The sequence below is a fragment of the Narcine bancroftii genome, chromosome 6 (assembly GCF_036971445.1).
Source record: "Narcine bancroftii isolate sNarBan1 chromosome 6, sNarBan1.hap1, whole genome shotgun sequence".
NCBI classification, from domain to species: Eukaryota; Metazoa; Chordata; class Chondrichthyes; order Torpediniformes; family Narcinidae; genus Narcine; species Narcine bancroftii.
Genome location: NC_091474.1, coordinates 91,756,592 through 91,782,585, shown reverse-complemented (window position 1 = coordinate 91,782,585; position 25,994 = coordinate 91,756,592). Strand labels below are relative to the sequence as shown.

The 25,994-nt window shown below is 41.9% G+C and overlaps 1 protein-coding gene across 4 annotated transcripts in view; it reads left to right on the top strand.

The window, feature by feature from the left end:
- The window catches only part of LOC138736344 (transmembrane protein 150A), a 49,152-nt gene that overhangs the window by 5,128 nt on the left and 18,030 nt on the right, over positions 1-25,994 (top strand). For 2 of the 4 annotated variants that reach the window (XM_069885699.1, XM_069885698.1), the window contains exons 3-6: positions 5,750-5,797; positions 16,073-16,156; positions 17,278-17,378; positions 20,418-20,545. In XM_069885699.1, the coding sequence (XP_069741800.1) occupies positions 5,750-5,797; positions 16,073-16,156; positions 17,278-17,378; positions 20,418-20,545 (361 nt within the window). Of the gene's footprint in view, positions 1-5,749; positions 5,798-16,072; positions 16,157-17,277; positions 17,379-20,417; positions 20,546-23,406; positions 23,656-25,994 lie in introns of those variants that run through there. The other 2 variants (XM_069885700.1, XM_069885701.1) reach the window with 2 other exon arrangements.

The window sequence follows — 25,994 nt, the reverse complement described above, 5'->3', positions numbered from 1 at the left end:
TAACACATATGTACTGTAGAACCATACGCTACATCACTGAAAACAGGCCATGTTCCCCCTCTAGTCTGTGCTGGCCATCATTTCCCTAGTCCTACTGGCCTGCTCCCATTCTATAACCCTCCGGGTCTCTACAGTACATGTACTATCCAATTTATCCTTAAAACACATGACCCAGCCTACATTCACCACATCAGATGCCAGGTCATTCCACACTCACACCATCCTCTGAGCGAACAACTTCCCCCTAATGTTCCCCCTAAACTTTTCCCCCTTCAGCTTAAAACTATGACCTCTCCTATTTATCTCTTCCAATCCAAATGTAAAAAGCCTATTCAGATCCACTTTCTCTATACCTCTCAAAATCTTGTAAACCTCTATCAAATCCCCACCTCATTCTTCTTCGCTCCAATGGTAACTCAACTTCTGAAGACCCGGCAACATCCTAGTCAATCTTTGCGCTCTTTCAATCTTATCGATATCCTGAGGAGTCACGTGATGGAGTAGTGGCCGGACGGTGAACTCCAGCCCTCTCCAGAAAAGTCGGGAAAAACAAAGGAAAACACAAAGGCACAGAAATAAAAGTTACAGAAAAGTGAGTATAAAGGTGGAAAGAAGATGGCGACAAAAAAAGAAAAATCGAAAGCAACGGTAAGAAGAGAGGAAGAGAAGACAAAGGAAGAAAAAGGTGAAGGCCTTACCTGTCCGAAGAGGCCCGCTGCGGAGAGAGAAACCCGCTCCCTCAGGTCGGTAAATAATGGACTACAAAAATGGCTCGCAGAGCCGAGTAAAAGTGCGCAACCGCGCATGCGCGATACTTCGCGCATGCGCGATGCGAATGAAAAGAAACACACCGACGGGAGGGGGGACCAGCTGGGGAGTCGATCTCCACAGCCGACAACGACAGCTGCAGAACACCTGCAGCAAGAAGAGACCACAGAAGACAATAGAAACAAGAAAGAAGAGGAGGAAAGGGCACCAAAGAAACAACAGATGGCCAACCCAGAGGAAGAAGAAGAGGAAGAGGAAGAGGAAGAGTACAGGGAAATAGAAGAAGAAAAGAAAGGCAAGATAAAGGATATACTTTCTCTTATTAAAGGATACATGGAGTCATTTAAAGAATGGCAAACACAGGAATTTAAGGATTTAAGAAAAAGAATAAACAACACAGAAGAGAAAATAAATAAAATGGAGATGACCTTAACAGAAATGGGAAAGAAAATGGACAAGATGGAAGAGCGGGCAGTAGCAGCAGAAATGGAGGTAGAAGACTTAAAAAAGAAATTGGAGAAATCTAATAAAAAAACTAAAGAGACACAAGAACTACTAGCTCAAAAAATAGATACAATGGAAAACCATAACAGAAGAAATAACATAAAGATAGTGGGCCTTAAGGAAGATGAAGAAGGCAAGAATATGAGGGAGTTTATAAAAGAGTGGATCCCTAAGACCCTAGGATGTCCAGAACTACAGCAAGAAATGGAAATAGAAAGGGCACATAGAGTATTGGCCTCTAAACCACAACCACAACAAAAACCAAGATCTATTGTAGTAAAATTCCTAAGATATACTACAAGAGAAAAGGTACTGGAGAAGACAATGGAAAAAGTAAGAGAGGGCAACAAACCACTGGAGTATAAAGGGCAAAAAATCTTCATTTATCCAGATATAAGTTTTGAACTCCTAAAGAAGAGAAAAGAGTTCAATACAGCAAAGGCGATTTTATGGAAGAAAGGGATAAATTTATACTAAAGCATCCAGTGGTATTGAAAATATTTATTCCAGGACAACAAAACAGACTATTCTCGGATCCAGAAGAAGCACGAAAATTTGCAGAACAATTACAAAAATAGACTGAGGGAGGAAGACGGGTAATGAGAGTTAAAATGATCACGATTGATATGTATGTGGGTAAAGACAAAAATAGACTGAGGGATGAAGACGGGTAATGAGAGTAAAAATGATCACGATTGATATGTATGCGGGTAAAGAGGTATAAGAGTGAATAGAGACAATGAGCATACATGAATGTATCTATACTTAGAGGAAAATATAGATAGCATAGACAAGAATTAATAAGGGAAGGTAATGGAATAGAGAGAATAAGGAGGGAATTAAAAGAGTGACCTTTGTGACATATGAAAAGTGAAATCTTTTCTGGGGGAGGCGGGGTGGGGGGAAATAGCGGTCACTGCAAAATCAGTTGACGCTTGCGAGTGGATTCGCAAATCCAAATGGAGAGGGGAGATGTGGTTGTCCGACAAGGGATAAAGGACAACTCAGGAGGTGAAGGGGAGATTGGGGATAAATAAGATAGAAATAAGAGAATAAGGAAAATGTTGGATGTTGTAGGAATGTTGTCTTATAAAGAGTTGAAAATAAGAAAACAGAAATGGAAAAGGAGGAAAGGTAATGATGGAAAAACGGAAAGAGAAGATAAACAAAATATAAAAGGGCTACGCTGAACTATATGTCTTTAAATATTAATGGAATACATAACCAAATTAAAAGGAAGAAACTACCAAATTTAAATGAATAAATGTATTCCATTAGAAAAAATAACATATAGGTTAAGAAATAATATTGAAATATTCGAACAAGTATAGGAGCCTTACATTAAATACAATAGCGAAAACCTATCGGGGACAAACATTACCTAAGTTGATGGAAGGAGAAGGAAAGAAAAGAATGGACTCAGTAGAATTTCTGGTGTAATTTTGTTGAATGACAACATTGTCTGACTGGCTTAATGCAACCTAGATTGTATACCTAAAATGGATGAGAGGGGGGGGTGGGGGGGTGGTTTGGGAGGAAAGAGGTGGGGGAGAAAAAGTCACTGTATATGTGTGAAAAAGAAATAGTGTATATCATGGCTAATGTGATTTATGGTGTGAAAAAAAAAAAAAAAAATAAAAATTCTTATCGATATCCTATTGCATAAAATATTCCAAATTTGGCCTCACCAATGACTTAAACAACATCCCAACTCCCATACTCAATAAGTTAGGTGTATACTCTGCTTTGCTTTGGCTTTTGAGGCCACGTGTTGACTGCGTGATGTGTGGCTTAACATCCGCTAACGTCGGTCCTGACATCGATCGGACGTTATTTGATTGGATGTAAGTTGACACATGGCTGTAGTATCACATTTGCCCTCAAGAAATAAGGTTTCTTCATGTTTAGATCTTAGTCCGAACTATGACATGGTTATGGTTAAACCGTGACAATCACATTTGAAGACAATGAGTCATTCCTGCAGTGGACCGCTGCTCCAAGTTCCAACAGGAGTAAATGCCAACTTTTCTTGTTTTGGTTTCATTGATTTTATGGTAACTGGAAAGGAATTTAGCATGCCAATGTTTTCATGGAAAGCTGAATTTTATTGTCCCTGGAATAAAAACAGAAACTGATTACAGAACTCAGCAGGTCGGGCAGTATTTTTGGGAATGCATGCATCGTTTGATCTGCTGATAGTTCCAGCCCTTTCTGTTCCACTTCAGATTTTCAGTTTTGGCGGATTCAAAAAAAAATTTCCTCGGCTTCACTCCAGCTTTCTGAAGGTTTCCAAGACCATGAAGTTGTACATGGTGACAACTTCTTAATCTGTGAATAACCAGGCTGGGCTTGAAATAGAAATTTCATTAGATCAAGATCGAGATTCCTTTATTGTCACCAGGGTAGGCATTGGATCGTCTAATCGGGGCGGGGGGGGGGGTGGTGCATTTGGGTAACTGCGTGGAGTGGGGAGGGGGCACAATCTGATGTTCGAAAACCTGCTCAGTGGCGGTAACGCTGACCTGGTTTGAACCTCCTCTGTGCACCGCCATCGCACTTACCCCTCCCTCCGACGTAGCAGACAAACGTGCTGCTTATATCACGTGGAGACTAGTGACGCTAACGCTGTGGGTGGAGGCAATGCCCATGGAGGTCCACCCCCCCTTGGCACCAGCCATGATCGTCACACAATAGTACAGAGCATGTAATATTACACAAAATTGCCTTCCACCTGCCCATAAGGCAGACAAACTGTTACCATTAGAAGCCTTGCACTTCTTACAGTAAGAGAGAAAGAGAAAGCAAATGAGTGTCTAGTAACCGAGTGTCCGTGGACGCACCTCCAGTGCTCCAGCAGCCTCTGCAGCCACCCAGACTCCTGCTTGATTTATCGGCAATCCGAGCTCCAGATCCAAACCTCCGACACGATCGGGAAGGCTTCAACAACCGAGGGCCATCGGGAGACCTTAATGCTCCCAGACCCTCTTGAAGCCCAGTTCAATAACTGGTTCCCAAGAGGCCGTTTCCAGGATTCCGTGCGCGTTTCCCGACCGCAAGTCGCCCTCAGCCTGTGTGGATCCTTCAGCCGCTGAACCCCTCGCTGCCCTGATGGGTTGCCTCATCGGATTTTTAACGGGGGGGGTGGAGGGAGGGGGTGTTCTCCCCATTTCTGGCACCCTGCGCTGGCATGGTGCTCCCCCGGAGTCTGCCGCTGCTGAGCACAGGCACCGCCATCTTGGGCGCCAGGCTCCGCAGTTGCTGGATTTTGCAAACCCCGTCGGCTCCTTTAACGGTCTGTTTAAAGTCTTTACGGAACCGCCAGCTTCAGGACAGGGTGGCTGAAGCCTTCAAACCAGCGCTGTGCCTCCCTTCCCATTCACCCTCGGTCCCCACCAGCGACAGCACTGTCATTTTGTTTTCATTGTAGCTTGGCACCTTTCACATCTTAGGACACCTCAATGTGCTAATTATTGAAGTACGTTATTACAGCAATTTTGATTTGAAATGCACTCATTGGCTGTAGAATATTTCAGCACATCCCAAGTCCCTTCATTCTCCATTGTTCTTTCCTTTTAAAGTATGGTAATTGTGGTAAAGTTAGCAAAAGCGGCAACTACTTTGCCATTGTCCCCACAAACAGCAATAAGATAAATAACCAGCCCTAAATGATAATGCAGCCCTTTCTCGCCTCTGAGCTCTGACATTGTTTTTGAACCTACAGCGTTTTGACATTGAGTCAAAGTGTTACAACTGAGCTGAATTGATATTGTGATATCTTACAGATAGGGCATTCTTTCTAGGACAGAATGTTTTGTACTGAAAGTATTCTGATAGAGCTGTGCACTGATTTTATACAATATGAAGAATGATTAGATTTTGTTGCTTAACTGAATCGCAGTCACAACTGCTCAGTACCTCACATTTAAAGACGATTATCATTAAAAACCCTACAAGCCATATACAGGTGTTCATATTGCTTTTATCTTTTTAATGGGCAAACCATGAAAAAGAGTCCTGATTCAGACAGGGTCCGAAACCGTCCTGAAGTAAGGACATTCAGGAAGCAGTTCCCCGCATAAAGGGCGGGAACATCTAAAATGTTCTTTCTTCCCATTCACTCACAACCCATAACTCCTGTTCCACATTCCCATCCACTAAAACCAACTGTTGAATCTGCAGGTTGGAAAAAAAATTAAAATAAAAAAATACAAATAATGATTGATTTTTTTCCCCTGTCTGTGTGTGTGTGTATGTATGTAGATATCTATATATATATCTATCATGGATCTAAGGTGGGTTAGAAGTTAGAATGCAGGTCTAGTAAATAACTGAATGATGGTTTGATGGGTTGAATGTGGATAGGTGAACAGGAATATTCTCATTGCCCTTGAGATCAATCCTCAGCAGGTATTTCTGAACTACTGGTTTGAGTGATTAATCATTTAATTAACTGATTTTTGATATTTTTTTTACCCAGATATGCAGTGGCAGTACAGAACCATCACGTTTGCCCCGTGGATAACTGGTAAGTAATCAGGGATTGACTTCCCTACACTGGAGTAATAATGCTTTTGAATTTTCCAAAGTCAATCTGTCTTGAATATTCTAATCACGTGTCATTATAGAGCATCTCTTTCCCCAAGAGACTTGGGATTTTTAATTTTTATTTAGAGGTACCCTGCTTTACAAAACCAGTGTGTAAGCTGAAAAGGTGTAAAGCTAAGATCCATTCACTACTATTGGAGGCTATTTTTATAAAAGTGAAAACCCATTCAAATCCTTTGGTAAAAGTGAACATGGGTTTCTTTGTGAAAGTGAATTTTCGTAAAGTGGAGTGTACAGCATAGCCCTTCGGGCCCACGACCCTACACCACCTTAATACACCCCATGTGACCGATTAACATACTATCCCCATATGCCTTTGAAACATGGAAGGAAACCCACACAGACGTATAAACAACTTACAGACAGCATGGGATATGAACCCCCGTCACTGGGGTGTAATAGCCCCACTACACCAAACGTTACTGCCCTTGGTCTTGTCCCATTCATGACCTTTAATAGATTTACGAAAAGAAGAATGAACAGTTAATCCTGGGGCCATCCATAAAATCTTTTACTGTGTGCCTCATGGGATAGATTTCTAGTTATGTTCTACTTTGCGTGTAGAGAGCAGAATATAATAAAGGCAACCTCTTGTGTTTCATAACATTGCAAAATATTCAAACAATACATTAGTAGTGATTTCAAACCATCAATTGAAAAAGGTGTGAGGACACAATTTCATAACTTCGAGTTGGAATTGTTCTGTTGAGAGTAGTGAAAGATCTAACAGCGGAAGAGTTCAAAATTCAGAGATTTTGACAAAATATTTTCAAGATTATTTTATTGTCATGGTAAAAAAACCAGAAAATGTGATATTGCCCAAAATTTCCTTTAGTTGAACCATAAGGCAACAAAGATTCACCATCAGCAGAAATTGCTGGGGCGCCGCTTACCGTCAGAGAAAGAGAGTTTCTCCCCCCCGGAGTCACCAAGTGTCTGAGGATTTGCTTCCAGCACTCCCGCAGACCCACACACCCGAAACCATTGGCAACCCAAGCCTCTCTCATGATTAGGAAGACCTCGGCATCTTCAACACCATCTCGCATCCCAGTTCCAATACTCGGTCCTCCTTCAGCTGGTCTCAAGCCCGCAGCCTGGCATGAGTGCCCTCACCGCAGTTGCCAGCAGCTCGCGTGGGGTCACTCGACTCGATTCAAAAAGAGCCAGCCTCAGAGCCCGGCTGTCATGGACACCATCCCATGGGCCATCTCCTTCTCAAACGAGGGGTGGTCCCTCCAGTTTCTGCTGTGCCCTGCGCCAGTCCTCTGCTTCCCCGGCGTCTGCAATCCCTCGTGGCCGCCGTTGAACATAAGCACCGCTATCTTGGGCTCAGACTGCATGGTTGCAGGATTTTAAAATAAACCACCATGCTTTAAAGCCTGCACCAAGCCAACGGTGGTGGGGGGGTGGGGGGCTGAATCTCTGCTCTCCGCTGTCCAGGTGCTGGAGGTTGAGGCTCAGGAGACTGGGTAAAAGAAGAAGAGAGATGAAGAGAAAGTGGAATGCACTGCTTAAAGAGCTGGAGAAACTCAGTGGGTCAAACAGTGAACTTAATAAAGAAAATTAACCAAAGTTTCGGGCTTTTGGTGTATCGGAAAATGCCAGCTGGCGCCTTGAAATAAATGGTGGAGGGGGGAGGAACTCAGTCCCGCAGGCAGACAATAGAGAGGGAGGGCACAGCAGCGAGCAGGGTTGAGGAGGGATGGATTGGTGAATGGAGAGGGAAGGGGGTGGAGAGCCGGAGAAAAGAAGACAAAGGGAAGGGGGGAGGAGGGTAAGCAAGAACCAGAGAAACCAATATGGATGCCATCCGGAGTAATGATATGCCACAATACTCCAGCCAGATGGCTAACCTACTCTCCATTCTCCCTCTCTTCCCTTTCCCTTCTCTCCTCTAACGTCACCCCTTCCCTCTCCATTCACAGAGCCATCCCTCCCCTGCCTGCTGGCGTGCCTTCCCTCCCTCATCCACCCATTCCCTACCCCCTACCCACCACCCTCGCCATTTTGTTCAGACACTGTTCCACCCCTCAAGCACAAAACCCTGGTGATCTTTGCTCATAGAAAGTGCACCACTTGATCTGCTGAGTTCCTCCAGCCTTGCGTTTTCACTTCAACTGCAGCGTCCACAGACTTTCGTGTTTTACTATGGCTTAAGGAATGACGGAGGCTGATTCAAAAACAACTTCAAAGATAATTGCTTCGATACACGAACAGGAAACATTTAAAGGGCTACTGAGAAAGAGTAGGAAGTGGAATTAATGGAATTGTTATTTCAAAGAGCTACACAGGCGCGCTGGGCAGGCAGGGCCGTGTGATTCAGTGATATGATTTTAAGCCTGGGTTGGTCTTTGTAAAGTGATACTTTAGCCCAGGGCACTCCAAACTGTTGGCCAGGATCACTTGCTGATTCCTGGCATTGGTCAGCTTGCTCTGAAATAGGGCAGGTTAAGACAAAGTCTGCACATATCAAGTGCGGAATGTAAATATTTCACCCTCACAGATCTTGTTAAACACTCTTTCAACATCACTTCTGGAGGTGAAAATCTATTGGCACCTTCTGCTTAGCATTTCTAACTGTTATCTTCACCTAATCTAAGTGGAAAAAGCTCAATTTCCTCTGTGTCTATGCCTTCATAGTTTTCTAAACCTCATCAAATTTCCCCTCATTCTTCTACTAAACCATTAAATCTTTCCCTGTAACTCCACTCCTGATGACCCAGCAACATCCTAGTAAATCTTCTCTGTACTCTTTCAATCTTACTGAGACCTTCCTGTAGTTTGGCGGCTGGAACTGCATGCAATACTCCAAATTTGGCCTCCCCAATGTGAGGAAGAGGTTCCCAACTTTCCCCCTAAATGGTGGAAGCTTGAGGTACAAAGTTTTTCTTGTAGAATCCCGGGAGAAAATCTACTCCTTCTGGCCCATCAATGGGAAAAAACAATTTTCCCAGCTGGTCTCCTCAGGCTGTCAATCAAGGTTCTTCCCCCTACTTGTTCTATGCTTCCCACAATAGAAAATTATTTCCCCGATATCAATAAGGTAGAGAGGGTGGAGAGAAGATTTACTAAAATGGTGACTGGGTTGCAGTATCTAGAAATTGGAGAAAGATTGATTAGACTAGGTCTTTATTCATTGGAGCGTAGAAAGTTGAGGGGGGTGAATCTGATAGAGGTATTTAAAATTATGAGGGGGATAGACAGAGTAAATGTGAATAGGCTCTTTCCCCTGAGGGTGGGGGTGATTGGAGCAAGGGGTCATGAGTTAAGGGTTAGGGGGCAAAACTTTAGAAGTAACATGAGAGGAAGCTTCTTCACTCAGAGAGGGTTGGCTGAGTGGAATGACCTTCCGGAAGAAGGTGGTTGCAGCAGGGTCAATTTTGTCATTTAAGAGGAGGTTGGATGAGTACATGATGTGAGGGGGTAGGAGGGTTATGGGCAGGGAGCAGGTAGGTGGAATTAGTGGAGTTTCACATAAATCGGTGCGGACTAGAAGGGCTGAGATGGCCTGTTTCTGTACTGTAATTGTTATATGGTTGTATGTTATATGTTTTCAGAGCATTATTCCATCGAGCAAGCTGTTTATTAAATCTGTCCTCACTAACTAGTTTCCTGCATAAACGTTTCTTTCACGAATCTGAAATCCTAACCTACTGTTAGAAAATCTAAAGCATATTTCCTATTATCTCGGGGTTGGATCAACGTGCAGTGGACGGACAGGGCAAGGAATAAGATACCAGGTGAAAGGCCAGAAAGAACTAAGTTTTTAGGTTCTGTCTCCTTGGATCTCGCAGACGGACGAGCTGTTGGGAATTTTGCTGGGGTGGTGGTGGTGGGGGGGGGGGGGTTGTGTATCTGCCTCTCCCTGGCAATTTGTGAAATGGTAGGGCAGGGTGGGGATGGAAGATGGGTACCTCGAGGCGTGATTGGGACATCAGGTTCACGGAACTCCTGGGGTCAAGGGTTCCAACAACGGCCAGGTAAAAACGTCAGGAGAATACCTGCTCCCTTTGGCCCGCAATTTAACCCCTTATTGGGGTTTCAGTTAAAGTTGTACTTTCGGGAGTGTGACCTTTTTTAAGCATTTACATTGCAGAAACTCGTGCTGAATAGAAAATGATTGGGTACCTTTTCCATGTTCTTTTTTTTTTTTTTTTTTTTTTTTTTTTTTTTTTTTTTTCTTGTTAATTTTTTATTTTTCACACCATAAATCACAATAGCCATGATATACACTTTTTCTTTTCCACACATTTACAGTGACTTTTTCTCCCTCCCCCCTCCCTCCTCCCAAGCCACCCCCCCATCCCTCCCCCCTCTCATCCATTTTAGTTATACAATCTAGGTTGCATTAATTCAGTTAGACAATGTTGTCATTCAACAAAAATACACCAGAAATTCTACTGAGTCCATTTTTTTCTTCTCTTCTCCTTCCATCAACTTAGGTAATGTTTGTTCCCGGTAGGTTTTCGCTATTGTATTTAATGTAAGGCTCCCATACTTGTTCGAATATTTCAATATTATTTCTTAAACTATATGTTATTTTTTCTAATGGAATACATTTATTCATTTCTATATACCATTGTTGTATTTTCAAATTATCTTCCAATTTCCAGGTTGACATAATACATTTTTTTGCTACAGCTAGGGCTATCTTAACAAATCTTTTTTGTGCATCCTCCAAGTCAATTCCAAATTCTTTATTTTTTATGTTACTTAGGAGAAAGATCTCTGGATTCTTTGGTATATTGTTTTCTGTTATTTTATTTAATATCTGATTGAGATCATCCCAAAATTTTTCTACTCTCTCACATGTCCAGATTGCATGAATTGTTGTTCCCCTTTCTTTTTTACATCGAAAACATCTATCAGATACTGTTGGGTCCCATTTATTTAACTTTTGCGGTGTAATGTATAGTCTGTGTAACCAATTATATTGTATCATACGCAGCCTCGTATTTATTGTATTTCTCATCGTTCCAGAGCATAACTTCTCCCATGTTTCCTTTTTTATCTTTATATTTAAATCTTGTTCCCATTTTTGTTTAGTTTTACCATTTGTTTCCTCATTTTCCTTTTCTTGCAGTTTAATATACATATTTTTTATAAATCTTTTGATTAACATTGTATCTGTAATCACATATTCAAGGTTACTTCCCTCTGGTAAACTCAAGTTGCTTCCTAATTTATCTTTCAAGTAGGATCTCAGTTGGTAATATGCCAGCGCTGTATCTCCCGTTATATTGTACTTATCTCTCATTTGTTCAAAGGATAAGAATCTACTTCCTGAAAAACAATTTTCTATTCTTTTAATCCCTTTTTTTTCCCATTTTCTAAAGGCAAGGTTGTCTATTGTAAAAGGGAGTAGCTTATTTTGCGTCAATATTAGTTTTGGTATTTGGTAATTTATTTTATTTCTTTCTACATGTATCTTCTTCCATATATTGAGGAGATGGTGTAATACTGGAGAAGTTCTATGTTGTACCAATTTTTCGTCCCATTTATATAATATGTGTTCAGGTATCTTTTCCCCTATTTTATCTAATTCTAGTCTCGTCCAGTCTGGTTTTTCCCTTGTTTGATAAAAATCTGATAGGTACCTTAATTGTGCGGCTCTATAATAATTTTTGAAGTTTGGCAATTGTAAGCCTCCTTGTTTATACCATTCTGTTAATTTGTCTAGTGCTATCCTCGGTTTCCCCCCTCTCCATAAAAATCTCCTTATTATTTTCTTTAACTCTTTGAAGAATTTTTCTGTCAGTTGTATTGGCAATGCCTGAAATAAGTATAGTATCCTTGGAAAAATGTTCATTTTAATACAGTTTATCCTTCCTATCAGTGTTAGTGGTAGCTCTTTCCAATGCTCTAAATCGTCCTGTAGTTTTTTCATTAGTGGATTGTAATTGAGTTTATATAATTGGCCTAGATTTTTGTTTATTTGCACACCTAGGTATCTTATTGCCTGCGTTTGCCATCTGAATGGGGATTCCTCCTTAAATTTTGAGAAATCCGCGTTATTCATAGGCATTGCTTCACTTTTATTTACGTTTATCTTGTATCCCGACACTTCTCCATATTCCTTCAATTTCTTATATAGTTCTTTTATTGATAGTTCTGGTTCTGTTAAGTACACTATCACATCATCCGCAAACAGACTGATTTTATATTCCCTGTCTTTTATTTTTATTCCTTTTATATTATTATCTCTTCTTATCGATTCTGCTAGTGGTTCTATAGCTAGCGCAAACAATAATGGTGATAGTGGGCATCCCTGCCGCGTTGACCTGCTTAAGTTAAATTGCTTTGATACATGTCCATTTACTGTCACTTTCGCTAACGGTCCCTTATATAATGCTTTAATCCAATTAATATACTTCTCCGGTAAACTGAATTTTTGCAATACTTTGAACAAGTAATTCCATTCTACTCTGTCGAAGGCCTTCTCTGCGTCTAAAGCAACTGCTACTGCCGGTGCTTTATTTCCTTCTACTGCATGAATTAAGTTAATAAATTTACAAATATTGTCTGTTGTGCGTCTTTTTTTGATAAATCCAGTTTGGTCTAAATTTACCATTTTCGGTACCTGTTCTGCTAATCTGTTCGCTAATAGTTTAGCTATTATCTTATAATCTGTGTTTAGCAAAGATATTGGTCTATATGACGCTGGTGAGAGTGGATCTTTCCCTTGTTTTAGTATCACTGTAATTATTGCTGTTTTACATGAATCTGGTAAGTTTTGTGTCTCATCAATCTGGTTGATTACATCCAGGAGGGGCGGTATTATTAGGTCTTTAAATGTTTTGTAGAATTCTATTGGGAGTCCATCCTCTCCTGGTGTCTTATTATTTGGTAATTTTTTTATTATCTCTTGTATTTCTACTGTTCCAAATGGTTCTGTTAATTTATTTTGTTCCTCTATTTGTAGTTTTGGTAGTTCAATTTTAGTCAAAAATTCATCTATTTTCCCTTCTTTCCCTTCGTTTTCGGTTCGGTATAATTGTTCATAGAATTCTCTGAAGTTTTCCTTAATTTCTTTTGGATTATATGTAATTTGTTTGTCTTTTTTCCTTGTTGCCAATACCGTTTTCTTAGTTTGCTCTGTCTTAAGCTGCCATGCTAGGATTTTGTGTGTTTTTTCCCCTAGTTCATAATATTTCTGTTTTGTCTTCATTATATTCTTCTCCACCTTATATGTTTGTAATGTTTCATATTTTATTTTTTTATCCGCCAATTCTCTTCTTTTGGTTGTATCTTCCTTTATTGCTAATTTTTTTTTTTCTATGTTTATTATTTCCCTTTCCAACTGCTCTGTTTCCTGATTATAGTCCTTCTTCATCTTGGTTGCATAACTTATTATTTGCCCTCTAATGAATGCTTTCATTGCGTCCCATAGTATAAACTTATCTTCCACTGATTCCGTATTTACTTCAAAGTACATTTTTAATTGTTTTTCAATAAATTCTCTAAAATCCTGTCTTTTAAGTAGCATGGGGTTTAATCTCCATCTATACATTCTTGGAGGGATGTCTTCTAGCTCTATTGCCAATAACAGGGGTGAGTGGTCCGATAATAGTCTAGCTTTATATTCCGTTTTCCTAACTCTCCCTTGTATGTGGGCTGATAACAGGAATAGGTCTATCCTTGAGTATGTTTTATGTCTAGTCGAGTAGTATGAGTATTCCTTTTCTTTTGGGTTTTGTTTCCTCCATATGTCCACAAGTTTCATTTCTTGCATTGATTTAATTATAAATTTGGTTACTTTGTTCTTCCTGTTAATTTTTTTCCCCGTTTTATCCATATTTGGATCCAAATTCAGATTGAAATCCCCTCCTATTAGTATGTTCCCTTGCGTATTAGCTACCTTCAAAAAGATATCTTGCATAAACTTTTGATCTTCTTCGTTAGGTGAATATATATTAAGTAGATTCCAAAGCTCTGAATATATCTGACATTTTATCATAACATATCTCCCTGCTGGATCTATTATTTCCTCTTCTATTTTAAATGGCACATTTTTGCTAATTAATATAGCCACTCCTCTTGCTTTTGAATTATACGATGCTGCTGTTACATGTCCTACCCAATCTCTCTTTAATTTCTTGTGCTCCAATTCAGTTAAATGTGTTTCTTGGACAAATGCTATATCTATTTTTTCCTTTTTCAGTAAATTTAGTAGTTTCTTCCTTTTAATTTCCTTTTCCATGTTCTTGATGTGCTGGCACATGTAGCAGGCAGCGCGCCTCTGCATGAGGTAAATACCAGGCTCTGTTGCAGACTGACAGTCAATCATATGCTTTTGATTATGATCTCCTTCTTTTGGATGTTGAGAATGATATGTTTTCACTCCAGTTCTAAGGTTTCCGTGGTGATTGATAAGACCAGTCATCCATTCTCACCTGTTTTATTTTTGGCTATGGACCCCCCCCTTCGACCCCAGAACTCATAGTTTGGCTTCTTCCAAGAGTTCCACGAACACGATGACAGGATCACACTTCGGTCCACCCTATCTTCCATTCCCACCCTGCGCCGGCACTTCACGAATTCCCAGGGGTCAGGCAGATTCCCCCGCTAAATTTGCAATTCTCCACAGATTCAAGGAGGCAAGCTTATTGTCATCCGATTTCACAAGTACAGATACACAATCCTTTATCCGGAACCCTTGGGGACAGTGACCCAAATTTCAGATTTTTCCGGATTTCAGAACAAAAGCCAGCTGCCCCAGATTTAAGCCCACCTGAATTATGCTGCCGTATCCACCCCCTTCCAGTAGCACTGGCATCCCTCTCCCCCCCACGCCCACCCGAGTCACGCTGTCGTCTCTCTCCCCCCCCCCCGCTCGCCCGAGTAGTGCTGCCGTATTTCTCTCTTCCCCCGCCCACCTAAGTCGTGCTGCCGCCTCTCTCTCCTCCTGCCTGCCCGAGTCGCCTGCCATCTCTCTCTCCTCCCCCTTGCCCACCTGAGTCGTGCTGCCGTCACTCTCCCCCCTCGCCTGCTCGAGTCACGCTGCTGACTCTCTCTCCCCCCTCATCCGCCCGAGTCATGCTGCCGTCTCTCTCTCCTCCCCCCTCGCCCACCAGAGGCACACTGCTGTCTCCCTCTCTCTCTCTCTCCGCTGTACCAGCTCTAGGAAAAAAATTCCGGTTTTTGGAGCTTTCCTGATTTTAGATGTCTGGATAAAGGATTGTGTACCTGTACAACCTGATAAAAGTGTCCTCTGGTCCTTGGTGCAAAGTATGCAGTCACACAAACAATACATATGCAGGACAAGCTTTCATATATATAAGTAAATAAATATAGTTTCGTGAACACGAGCATCTTGGATGGATAGTGAGAGCAGTTCCTTTGGTCTTTCAACATTCTCACTGCCTGTGGGAAGAAGCTGTTCAGGCTCTGATACCCCTGTATCTCTTTCCCCACGGGAGCAGCTGAAAGAGGCTGTATGCGGGGTGGAAGGGGTCCTCTTCAGACAACGATCTTGTCAATAGGGGGGGAAAGTGGGGGGTGGAGGAAATTTCCATTGATCCTCTCTGCCACTCTTATGGTCCAGAGGATTGACATCCCATCCATTTCTTTGCAGCGACCGTACCCACACTGTGATGCAGGCATCTAGGATGCTCTCGATAGAGCCCCTGTGGACGGTGAACATGGCGGTGGCCAGTCGCCTTGCCCGCTTCAGTTTTCTGAGGAAGTGTAGTTGCTGTGGTGCCTTCCTGGCAAATGAGGAGAGGCTCGGTATCCACGATCGGTCATTGGTCAAGGAACTTGGTGCTCTCCCACTGTTGAGGTGTGGTGGAGGGCATTAGTTCCTGGTCATCCTGAAGACCACGATCATCTCCTTCGTCTAGTCCACGCTGAGACTCTCACCATATGACAACATTCAAGGAGAAATAAAGAGCCTAAGAATTTTTAAATTAAAATTTAAAAATTTAGACATGCTGCCCAGTAACGGGCCTTTTCAGCCCACGAGTCCGTACTGTCCAATTTACACCCCATTAACCTACACCCCAGGTATGGAGGAAGCTGGAGTCCCCAGAGAAAACCCATCCTGATGAAGGGCCGAAACGTTGGTTATGTATCTTTATCTTTGTTATATAAAGTACACAGTTTGACCTGCTGAATTTTCTTTCTGTAACCAGCACCAGTGTGAAAGTGAATTGGAAATGATGGTCTCCTTGATATTTCTTGATTCTCACTGTAGGACCTACAATGACTCATGTAATGAAAACTTTGCCCAAGACGAATTGAAAAGATGCTGCACATTAGACAACATCCCATTGGTCAGGTAAGATAACACCTAATGTGACTCTAAACCTTCAGTTCGTACAGCAGAGAAGAAGACGATCCAGTGGTTAGGGCCACCCTGTGACAGGTTCGAATCCAGCACTGTCTACCTGGGTCTCCTCTGGGTGCTCCAGTTTCCTCCCACCCTTCCAAACATACGGGGGGGGGGCAGGGTTTAGTTTAATTAGATGTAATTGGGTGGCGCAGGCCTGTGGGCCAGAAGGGGCGGCACGGTTAGCGCAACGCTGTTACAGTGCCAATGATCCGAGTTCAAATCCGGCGCTGTCTGTCTGTGTGTTTGTGGGTTTCCTCCCTCCCTTCAAAATATCCGGGGTGGGGGGGTATGTAGGTTATTCGGGTGCAAATGGGTGGCATGGATTTGTCGGCCAAAAGTGCCTGTTACCATTGCTGTATGTCTAAAAATAATTATATGGAAGTACATCTAAATCTCGATCTCCACGTGAAGCTTGGTATCTGAAACAGAGATTTTAGATCACCTTGTGCTTCACAGTAAATGCTGCACAAGAGAATTTTTTTGGCCATGGTAGTTGATTTTTTTTCCCCCATTCACTTCTTAAAAACTTTTAATAGGTTTTCTGATAATCAGTTAAAGAATCTTCTCTATTCAAAGACTCTGTTTACATCTCTCATTTATCAACTTGACTGGTGGTATAAAGTATCAGCTGAACAAATCTTTATGGTGAGGAAGGATTGGGCATTCAGTCTACTTCTGTAGGAGTGATTACATTTTAGACATACAGCACGGTAACAGGCCTGTGCCACCCAATTGATCTGCAACGTTTTTTGAAGGGGTGGGAGGAGCACCCGGAGGAAACCCACGCGGGAATGAGGAGAACGCACCAACTCCTTACAGACTGCGCCAGAATCGAACCAGGGTTGCTGCCGCTGGAAGGTCAGATGCCAGATAATTCCAACTGTCGTGCCAAGGACGTACAAACCAATGTGAGCCACACCTCAAATCATGTTATAGATCTCATATGGTTCTGATAATTCTCTACATCCCCATGTATATTACCAATGACCGGCTCAGTTGAAAGTTTACACAGCCTATTTTTGTTTGGATTTGCTCAGAACCATTTCACCGTTCCTCTCCCCTTACAGTAAGTGCGGCACCTTCCCTCCCGAGAGCTGTCTTTTCAGTTTGATCTGCAGCATTGGGTCCTTTATGGGTAAGTTCTGCTCCAAAGTACAACGGAAGCAGGGTGAGTGACTGTATCATTTTCTGATTTTATTTCCCATGTGAAAACCATTTTCTTGTCAAATGGAACTGTTAACCCATAAGACATAGGAACAGAAATAAGCCATTCAGCCCATCGAGTCTGGCCCCACCACTGAATGAAAAGCTGATCCATTTTCCTCACTCAGCCCCTTCTCCCCATAACCCTGGCTAATCAAGAATCTATCAATCTCTGTCTTAAATGCCCCCAGTGACCTGGGCTCCACCACCACCCATGGCTATAAATTCCTTAGATTCGCCACCCTCAGGCTGAAGAAGTCCCTCTGCTTCGCTGCTCGAAGCCCTTCGATCCTGACATTGAGCTTTCTTTTCCTAGACTGTGGATGGCTCCTGAGTGACAAGCAGCTCTTCGACATGAATGTGCTTGCGATCATGTGATTGTGGTGCGTGTGGCTGTGATGTTGGCAATGGATTCCTGCTTTATTTTTGCTTCAGACAGGAGTGAATACTTGATGTAATACAATCATGTGAACTTTAAATGCTTACCATTGCCTATCCATTATCAACCCATGAAACAGAGTTTCCCAATCTCTCATGGCTAACCTACACCTTTCTCCTTGATAGTGTTCTTTTAGTTAGAATCAGGATCCTCCTTTCACAGTAATCCTGTTAATATTCATCGTATCCCAATTCCTCTATCATTCCAGAACCGTCACCATGGAAAAATATCATCAAAATACCTAGAAACAATGAAGAAGAACATTTCACTAATTAATTAAATTTATTCATTGGATAGCTATTATTGTTGAAAAGTGAATTTAGATTTTTAAATTTTAATTTAATTTTTTTTAGATTTAGGCATACAGCACAGTAATGGGCCATTTCAGCCCACGAGCCCATGCCGCCCAATTTACACTCAATTAACCTACAAGCCCCCCGGTATGTTTCGAACGGTGTGAGGAAACCGGAGCCACTGGAGGAAACCCACACAGACACGGGGAAACTCATTACAAGCAGGGCGGGATTTGAACCCCGGCCCCGATCGCCGGCGCTGCCACAGCGTGGCTCCAACTGCTACACCCACCGTGCCGCTGTTTTTTATTTGCTTCATTAGTCACCGTTAATTTTATTTTGATTGCTCAACAGTGGTTGAAGGAATGGACCTGAGCGATCTTTGGTCTTCCCAATCCATTAGATTCTCTGAACATCTCAATTTTCAGATCTAGTGATCTGTGATGAACTAATTCTGAAAATGCAGATCCATTTTCAAAATCCTGTAGAGAGCACAGAAGATATTTAGGAACATTCGGTATGACTTTAGATGCAATATCTCATGACTCACAGACGAATGGATTATACTGAAGTCCTATGACTTGCTCCCAATGCACAATCTTTTGTTGACCAAGAAGGTCACTGATCTCCATAGATAGTCATCCTCTTGGCCACTGTTTCGGTGTACAGTTAAACCCCCAGAATTCAGCCCCTTCAGGGATTTTCTTTTTTGCCGGTTGCTTGAATTCTGGATAACGGAGATTTTACTGTATTTTGAAATTACTGCATTTCAAAATGTTTCACTTAACTAAGAAGCATTTTTAAATGTTTCGAGACATCTAAAAGTTTTTGTTCATGGCTTATTAATATCACCTCTTTTTTCAGTAATTTCAAGACCAATTTTATTTTGTATTTTTTAAAATCTTACCACACCACTTATGCGAGTCAGTACAGGACTAGAAAACTTGTCACAATTTTTTTCCTATGAGAGTCTTGCCTAGCAGAGTTCAAAGATTAAAAAAAAATTCCTGGAAGATTGTTTTGATAATTGATGAACTATCGATGATGCCAAAAGGCTGGAGATGCAGGTCGACAAACTTTTAATACCATAAGACTTGGACTGTGCTCCTGTTCTGGCCCGATCCCGGGACTTGCACTGAGGGAGGGACTTGGCTTAACTGCCTTTATTTGGGGAATTCCAGGGGTTGGGGTCACCGAGGGAAGGCGGGCCAGCCATACAGATGAGCCAAACATATACACTGTGTCAGTAACCAAGTATTGTGTATCTCACCACAATAATGATGACTTATTGGCATTGGAGAACAGCAAGATGAACATATAATCATAGAGCAATTACAGTATGGAAACAGGCCATATCGGCCGCTCTAGGAATATATTTGAGGAAAGAAGATCTTGCGTTGTATGTGCTGAAAATTAAGCAAAAGTATAGCTGGATTTATCCAATAAAGGCCAAGAGATCAAAGCTTGAGAAGTGTTTAAGAAGTGTCCTTGTTATAAATTGCTCACCCCTTTCCCACGCCAACATGTCTATCCATGGCCTCATGCTGTCAAACTGAGGCTACCTGCAAATTGGGGGGAACCACGCATTATATTCTGTCCTGGATGTTCTCCAACCAGACGGCATTAACATTGGCCTCTGATTTATGTTAAACCCCTCTTTCCAGTCTAGCCCTTTCTCTTTTTCTCCAGCTCCTCTCCTTCTTCCCTGCCTTCTCCTCTCAGAGCCACCTATCTCTTTCAGCTTTTCTTCTCTTCCACCCTTTCACCTACATCCTGTTAGCCAGTGCCCCTTCCTCCCATCTCTCCTCTCCTCTGCCTCCCTCCCACCACCATTTTATTCAGAACACCTGCCTGGTTTTATAACCATATAACCATATAACAATTACAGTACGGAAACAGGCCATCTTGGCCCTTCTAGTCCGTACTGATTTAAGTGATCTCCTCTAGTCCCATTTAAATGCAATTTGCCTATAATCCTCCAATTCCATCACATCCATGCACCTATCCAATTTCTCCTAAATGATAAAATTGATTTGCTTATACCTTGATGAAGGGCCCAAGTCCGAAACATTGGTTGCCCTTCCTTATGGATGCTTGCTGAGTTTCCCCACCACGTTTGTATGTTGCACTTGTTGTGAGCTGTTAATAGGTGAGTAAACCCTGTATGTTGTCAGTCCGAAGGATGGCAAGAGGTTGTTATTTAATCTTGCCCTTGTTATTTGAAGCGTCACAAACCAACAAGCCAATGTGGCACAATATCCTTTTGTTTCAGTGATGTTGCTGGGTTTACTACGCTATGCACAGGTAATGGAAAGACACCGGAGGTCTTTACTGAACATAGCAGCGTTGATCACTTGCTGGAGCTGTGCCGCAGGCCTCATTATTGTGGGCAACTTCCAGGTAAAACATGAAGAAAACTTAGATGGAAAAGTGAATCTTGCATCTCTGTTTGTCCCTTTGGTGAAATTGATCTTTCCCCTTTTTAAAGAAATTGAAATGAATAACTGCAAAGGTGCACTGCAACATTCAAAATAATTTTACTGATTGTGGCGGCACAGTCAGCGCCACGCTGTTCCAGCGCCAGCGACTCGGGTTCGAATCTGGTGCTGTCTGTAAGGAGTTTGTAGTTTCTCACTGTGTTTGCGTGGGTTTCCTTGTCAATTGGGGGTACTTGAACAGCATGGGCTTGTGGGCCAGAAAGACCTATCATACAGTGCTCTATGTTTAAAACATGATTTTTCAAGATGTCTCGGTTATACATATGTAAAAAATGTGGCAAGTATTTTACACCTAGTGGCAGTGGACCGCGTACTGACTGCATTCTCCAGATAAACTGATTTAAACAGGTAATTTCCAAGAGAGGGTAGGTAAATACAGAACTTCTGTGTGGATGGCAAGGAGGAAGAAGGGAAACCTAATTTCAAAGGAGCTCTCTGTCTCAGAGAGTGTTTGCAGGGTGGTCTTGTCATAACATGTTCTGTCAACAGCAAGCAGATGGCAACACCACAAGTTAAGGCATGGCCATTTGCTAGATTATTGTGCCATTTGAATGGGATATGGCAAAAAATACTGCCATATCATGACGTTGGAAGATCACTACCGAATTCACTCTTTCATTTCCATTAACCTGGCCTTGAAACACTGGCTTCAGCAGAAACGCTGCTGTGAGAAAATTGGCATCATAAAAACTAACTCCGTATGCCAGCTCTTTGGAGACAGATCCTCACAAAAACATGCCAACTCTCAAATCTGCCGGAGCTTTAGAGTGTCCACAATGTCTGGACCCGCACAACTAACGCTTGAAGAAACACTTGGCTTCTCTACCAAGAAGAAACAGGGAGAACAACTGGATGGAATGGTTGCCAGAGTCTTTATTACAGTGACAGTGACCCTGGTTCAAATCTGGCACTGTCTGTAAGGAGTTTGCATGTTCTCTCTGTGTCTATGTGGGTTTCCTCTTGGTTTTTCCCCACCCCTCCCGCCCTCCAAAACCTTGTGGGGTTTGTAGGTTAATTGGTGTATTTGTGTGGCACTAGCTCATGGGTCGGAAGAGCCTGTTACCATGCTTTATCTCCAAGTTTTAAAACAAAATCTAGAAGTTAATTGACCAAAGGTATGACGTATTCTGGAATTAGAATCTCCATCACACAGAGCACCGATGGCATAGGGATCACTTAAAGTGGGATGTGAGTGGAAAGTAAAAGGTTGAGAACCACTGGCCTAGTCCCACTGACCTGTACCCAGTCCACAGCCCTCCATATCTCTCCCATCCACATGCCTGTTCAAAATCTTCATAAATGTTAACATTGGGTCTGCCTTCAACACCGAGTTAGAATTTAACATGGAGCTCAGTCACATTTCGGAACGGTGAAAATTGCACCAGAGTTGCAATGATTTTGCTGGTTATTTCCTGGACTCACAACCCAGAACGAATCACATGCACCTGTATCTATTTCTGCTCTTATTAGAAATATGTGAAAACATCACTATTGAAGCATGCAAATGATTTACTTATCGATATATCTAGTAATGGAAGGGCAGATTATTTGAGAACAAAATACACCTTTGATTAACATCATCAAGAAATAAATGATACTAATAAGTTATTCCTTTGTTCTTTAGGGATTTCACTGCGTTGTGCTTTCCAGCTTAATGTTAATGAGTATGTATCAGAATTAATGAACAACAGTGCCTTGATTCATACAGGTCTAGAAATTCATCTATTCTTTTGATTGTAGCAGGTGGAATTTAGGAGAATGAGGGGGTGGTGGGGGGGGAATCTTGTAGAAACATTTAGAGTGTTGAAAGGCGTGGACAGAGTAGATGTAGTAAGGTTGGGAGAATCTAGGACAAGAGGGCACAACTTCAGATTGCAGGGTTTCCGCTCAGAAAAGAGATGCGGAGGAATTTCTACAGCTAGAGGGTGGTGAATCTGTTGCCACAGAAGGTTGTGGAGGCCAGAGGTTCTTGATTAGCCAGGGCATCAAAGGCTGGGCAGTGGGAAAATGGATCAGCTCATGATTAAATGGCGGGGCTTAATAGGTTATTTCTACTATGTTTTATAGTCTTAAGGCACTATTAATCACACATTCCTTTGAACCATGAAGGAAAGAGATGATCCAAAGGTGGGGCCACAGAGGAGTTACGTTCCTTTTTTCCAATCAGTGTTACAGCGCCAGCAATTGAGACCAGGTTCAAATCTCGCGCTGTCTATAGGGAATTTGTACATTCTCCCCGTGTCTGTGTGGATTTTTCCCGGGGGCTCTGATTTTCTCCCACCCTTCAAATCATACCAGGGGTGTAGGTTAATTGGGTGTAATTGGGCGGCACAGACTTGCGGCCCAAAAGGGCCTGTTACCGTGCTGTATGTCTAAATTTATATTTAAATCTAAATTTAAATGTTATCAATAACATGATTTAAAAGTCATCCTTAATTTTTATTTATGGCACAACCACAAAATTGTAATTCCTTCCCCAGCAATGGAAATAAGCAGCAATGTCTTAATTGACATTATTTTCACCAAATCAGAATATTATGGGGTCAGCTCTCAAGGTTAGAGCACTAAAGTAACTTAGCAAAGTATTCAGGGATGTCCTGAGATCCTGAAATGTGTTCAAATAAATATGAGTTCTTTTCGAATGTCTTCCTCCCATTAACGGGCAATTTCCCTGGAATGCAATAACATTTTTGGGAACCAATGATTTTGTGGCACGATCAATGACCACTCACAGACACGAAGCAGGTAGTCCAAGGCTTTGTTGATCAGAAGGCCCGGATGTGCTGCTACATGCTGTTGGCTCACGTCCAAGGCAGGTATGGAGGGAGGAGACTAGGACTATCGGCCTTTATTAGGGATCTTACGGGGGAGGAGCTGCAGAGACAGAAGGCGGGCCAGCCTGCCCAGTCCAGCGAGGTCATTGCCTGTAATACTGTCACAAGCAGTTGCAATGTTCTGCTCATAATTCTCAGTGATTTCAACAAACAAGGAATCTTTTCACAAGTCAAGAAGGTAAGCACGTGCTTTAAAAATTCTAAAGGGCAACAGTCAATACTGTAAAGGCAGCTTATAAACATTGCTCAAGTTGAGGGAGATATTTTTCTTCATTAATCATGTATTTTCAAGCTCTTTGTACAAGGGAGCTTACAGAATCTTCCTTCCGCTGAATACTGTATATCCTGATAGATGCAAATAAAAACCCGATTCTGGTTGTTTGATCTGGATGAACTCAGGCTTATTGATTTTTTCTTGTTGTTGTGGTAAAATTGCCATTTGTAGTGTTCTGTTTGGTCTATTTCATTTGAACATTAATGAAACAACTGAGTAAAAATTGGGGGGAAGAAAAAGGTTTGCAATGAACCTGGTCCAAGTTGACGTCTTGTCCAATTCAGGCCAGTAAACACTGCCATCCTGAGCAAGGGTGGTGAACAATGCTGTTATTGTGTATTCAGGATCAACGAACCACATGCACATAGAAAAAACATCCTGCGTTACTTTCCACTTTTGCAATGTATACAAATTCCTTGGAGATATTGAGAAATATATCATCTTTCAATACCATGCTCACTCAAATGTGGTGACTGTACCTCACAGCTCCAGCATTTGCTCCTCTCCTCTGCCTTGTTTCATCTTCCTGAAGACAGATCAGTTCTGCCTTGTCCACTTTCCTGCTCTTCGTCGGTATTGTGACAACACCATTAGCATTTCAATCAAAGCAATTTAAAGCGTGGTTAACAACACAAAAATCCACCCAAGTTGGCAATTGTGTGGCCAGAAATGGCAATGATTCTGCTACTCTTGTTAATGGTACCTTTAGACTGTAATAAAATTAAAATGCAAGATACACCCAGGTCTGTAGAAAGAGAAATAATTTGAGGTCAAAGGACCATTATTGATCCTTTACACCTTCCTTGTGCTTTGCTCGCTTGTCACTTTTACCATTTAGGCTCTCATGACTTGCGCTTATTCGTAGACTTTCTCTTTTGATCTTTCGTTCTCCAATCCCCTTGCAAAGGAACGATACAGCATGGGCCAATGTTAGCTGGAAAGGTTTTTGCAGTGATATGTAATTACACCACTGGGTAACCAGACGTCATCCCGGTGACTTTGTATATAAAGCAGTCCAGAGCTACAGTCTAGCCTTCCAGGTTTGTCTTGCAGAGAGACAAGACCTCTTTGTGTACATATTAGTTTATTAAATTGTACTGACAATAACCACACCAGCAGTGCGAGTATAAGACAGCTTTAATAAATGAATATGTACAGTAAGAGATCTTGTCTCTCTGCAAGATGAATCTGGAAGACTAGACTGTAGTTCTGGACTGCTTTATATACAAGGTCACTGGGATGACCCCTGGTGACCCAGTGGTGTAATTATGTATCACCAAATACATGATAAATCAGGTGTGGTGGGTTCACAGAGAAGTGAGTCCAGACACAGGCTGAACTATATTGCACACATGGGGAAATCATAACAGGAAAGGCACAAAACAACTAAAACAACAAAAACATTCACATCAAATACCACATGGAAGGTTAGTTAGGAAGGTGCAGTCTTTAGGTATAAATTTTAAGATAGTCAAATGGATTGAACATTGCCTGAAAGGGAGAGGCCAGAGAGTGGTAGTGGATAATTGTCTGTCAGGTTGGAGGTCGGTGACCAGTGGTGTGCCTCAAGGATCTGTATTGGGCCCATTGTTGTTCGTTATATACATTAATGATCTAGATGATGGGGTGGTGAATTGGATTAGTAAATATGCAGACGATACTAAGATAGGTGGAATAGTGGATAATGAAGAAGGTTTTCAAGGATTGCAGAGGGATTTGGGCTGCTTAGAAAAGTGGGCTGAAAAATGGCAGATGGAATTTAATGCTGATAAGTGTGAGGTGCTTCATTTTGGTAAGAAGAATCAGAATAGGACATATGTGGTAAATGGGAGAGCATTGAGGAATACAGAAGAGCAGAAAGATTTAGGAGTGACGGTACATCGTTCCCTGAAGGTAGAAACTCACGTGAATAGGGTGGTGAAGAAAGCTTTTAGTATGATGGCCTTTATCAATCATTGCATGGAATATAGGAGTTGGGAGGTGATGTTGAGATTGTATAAGACGTTGGTGCGGCCTAATGTGGATTTCTGTGTGCAGTTCTGGTCGCCTAATTATAGGAAGGATATAAACAGAGTGGAGAGAGTGCAGAGAAGGTTTACCAGAATGTTACCTGGGTTTAAGCATCTAGAGTATAGGGAGAGATTGGACAGATTAGGTCTTTATTCTTTGGAGCGTAGAAGGTTGAGAGGGGATTTGATAGAAGTATTTAAGATTATGAAAGGGATAGACAGAGTGGATGTGGA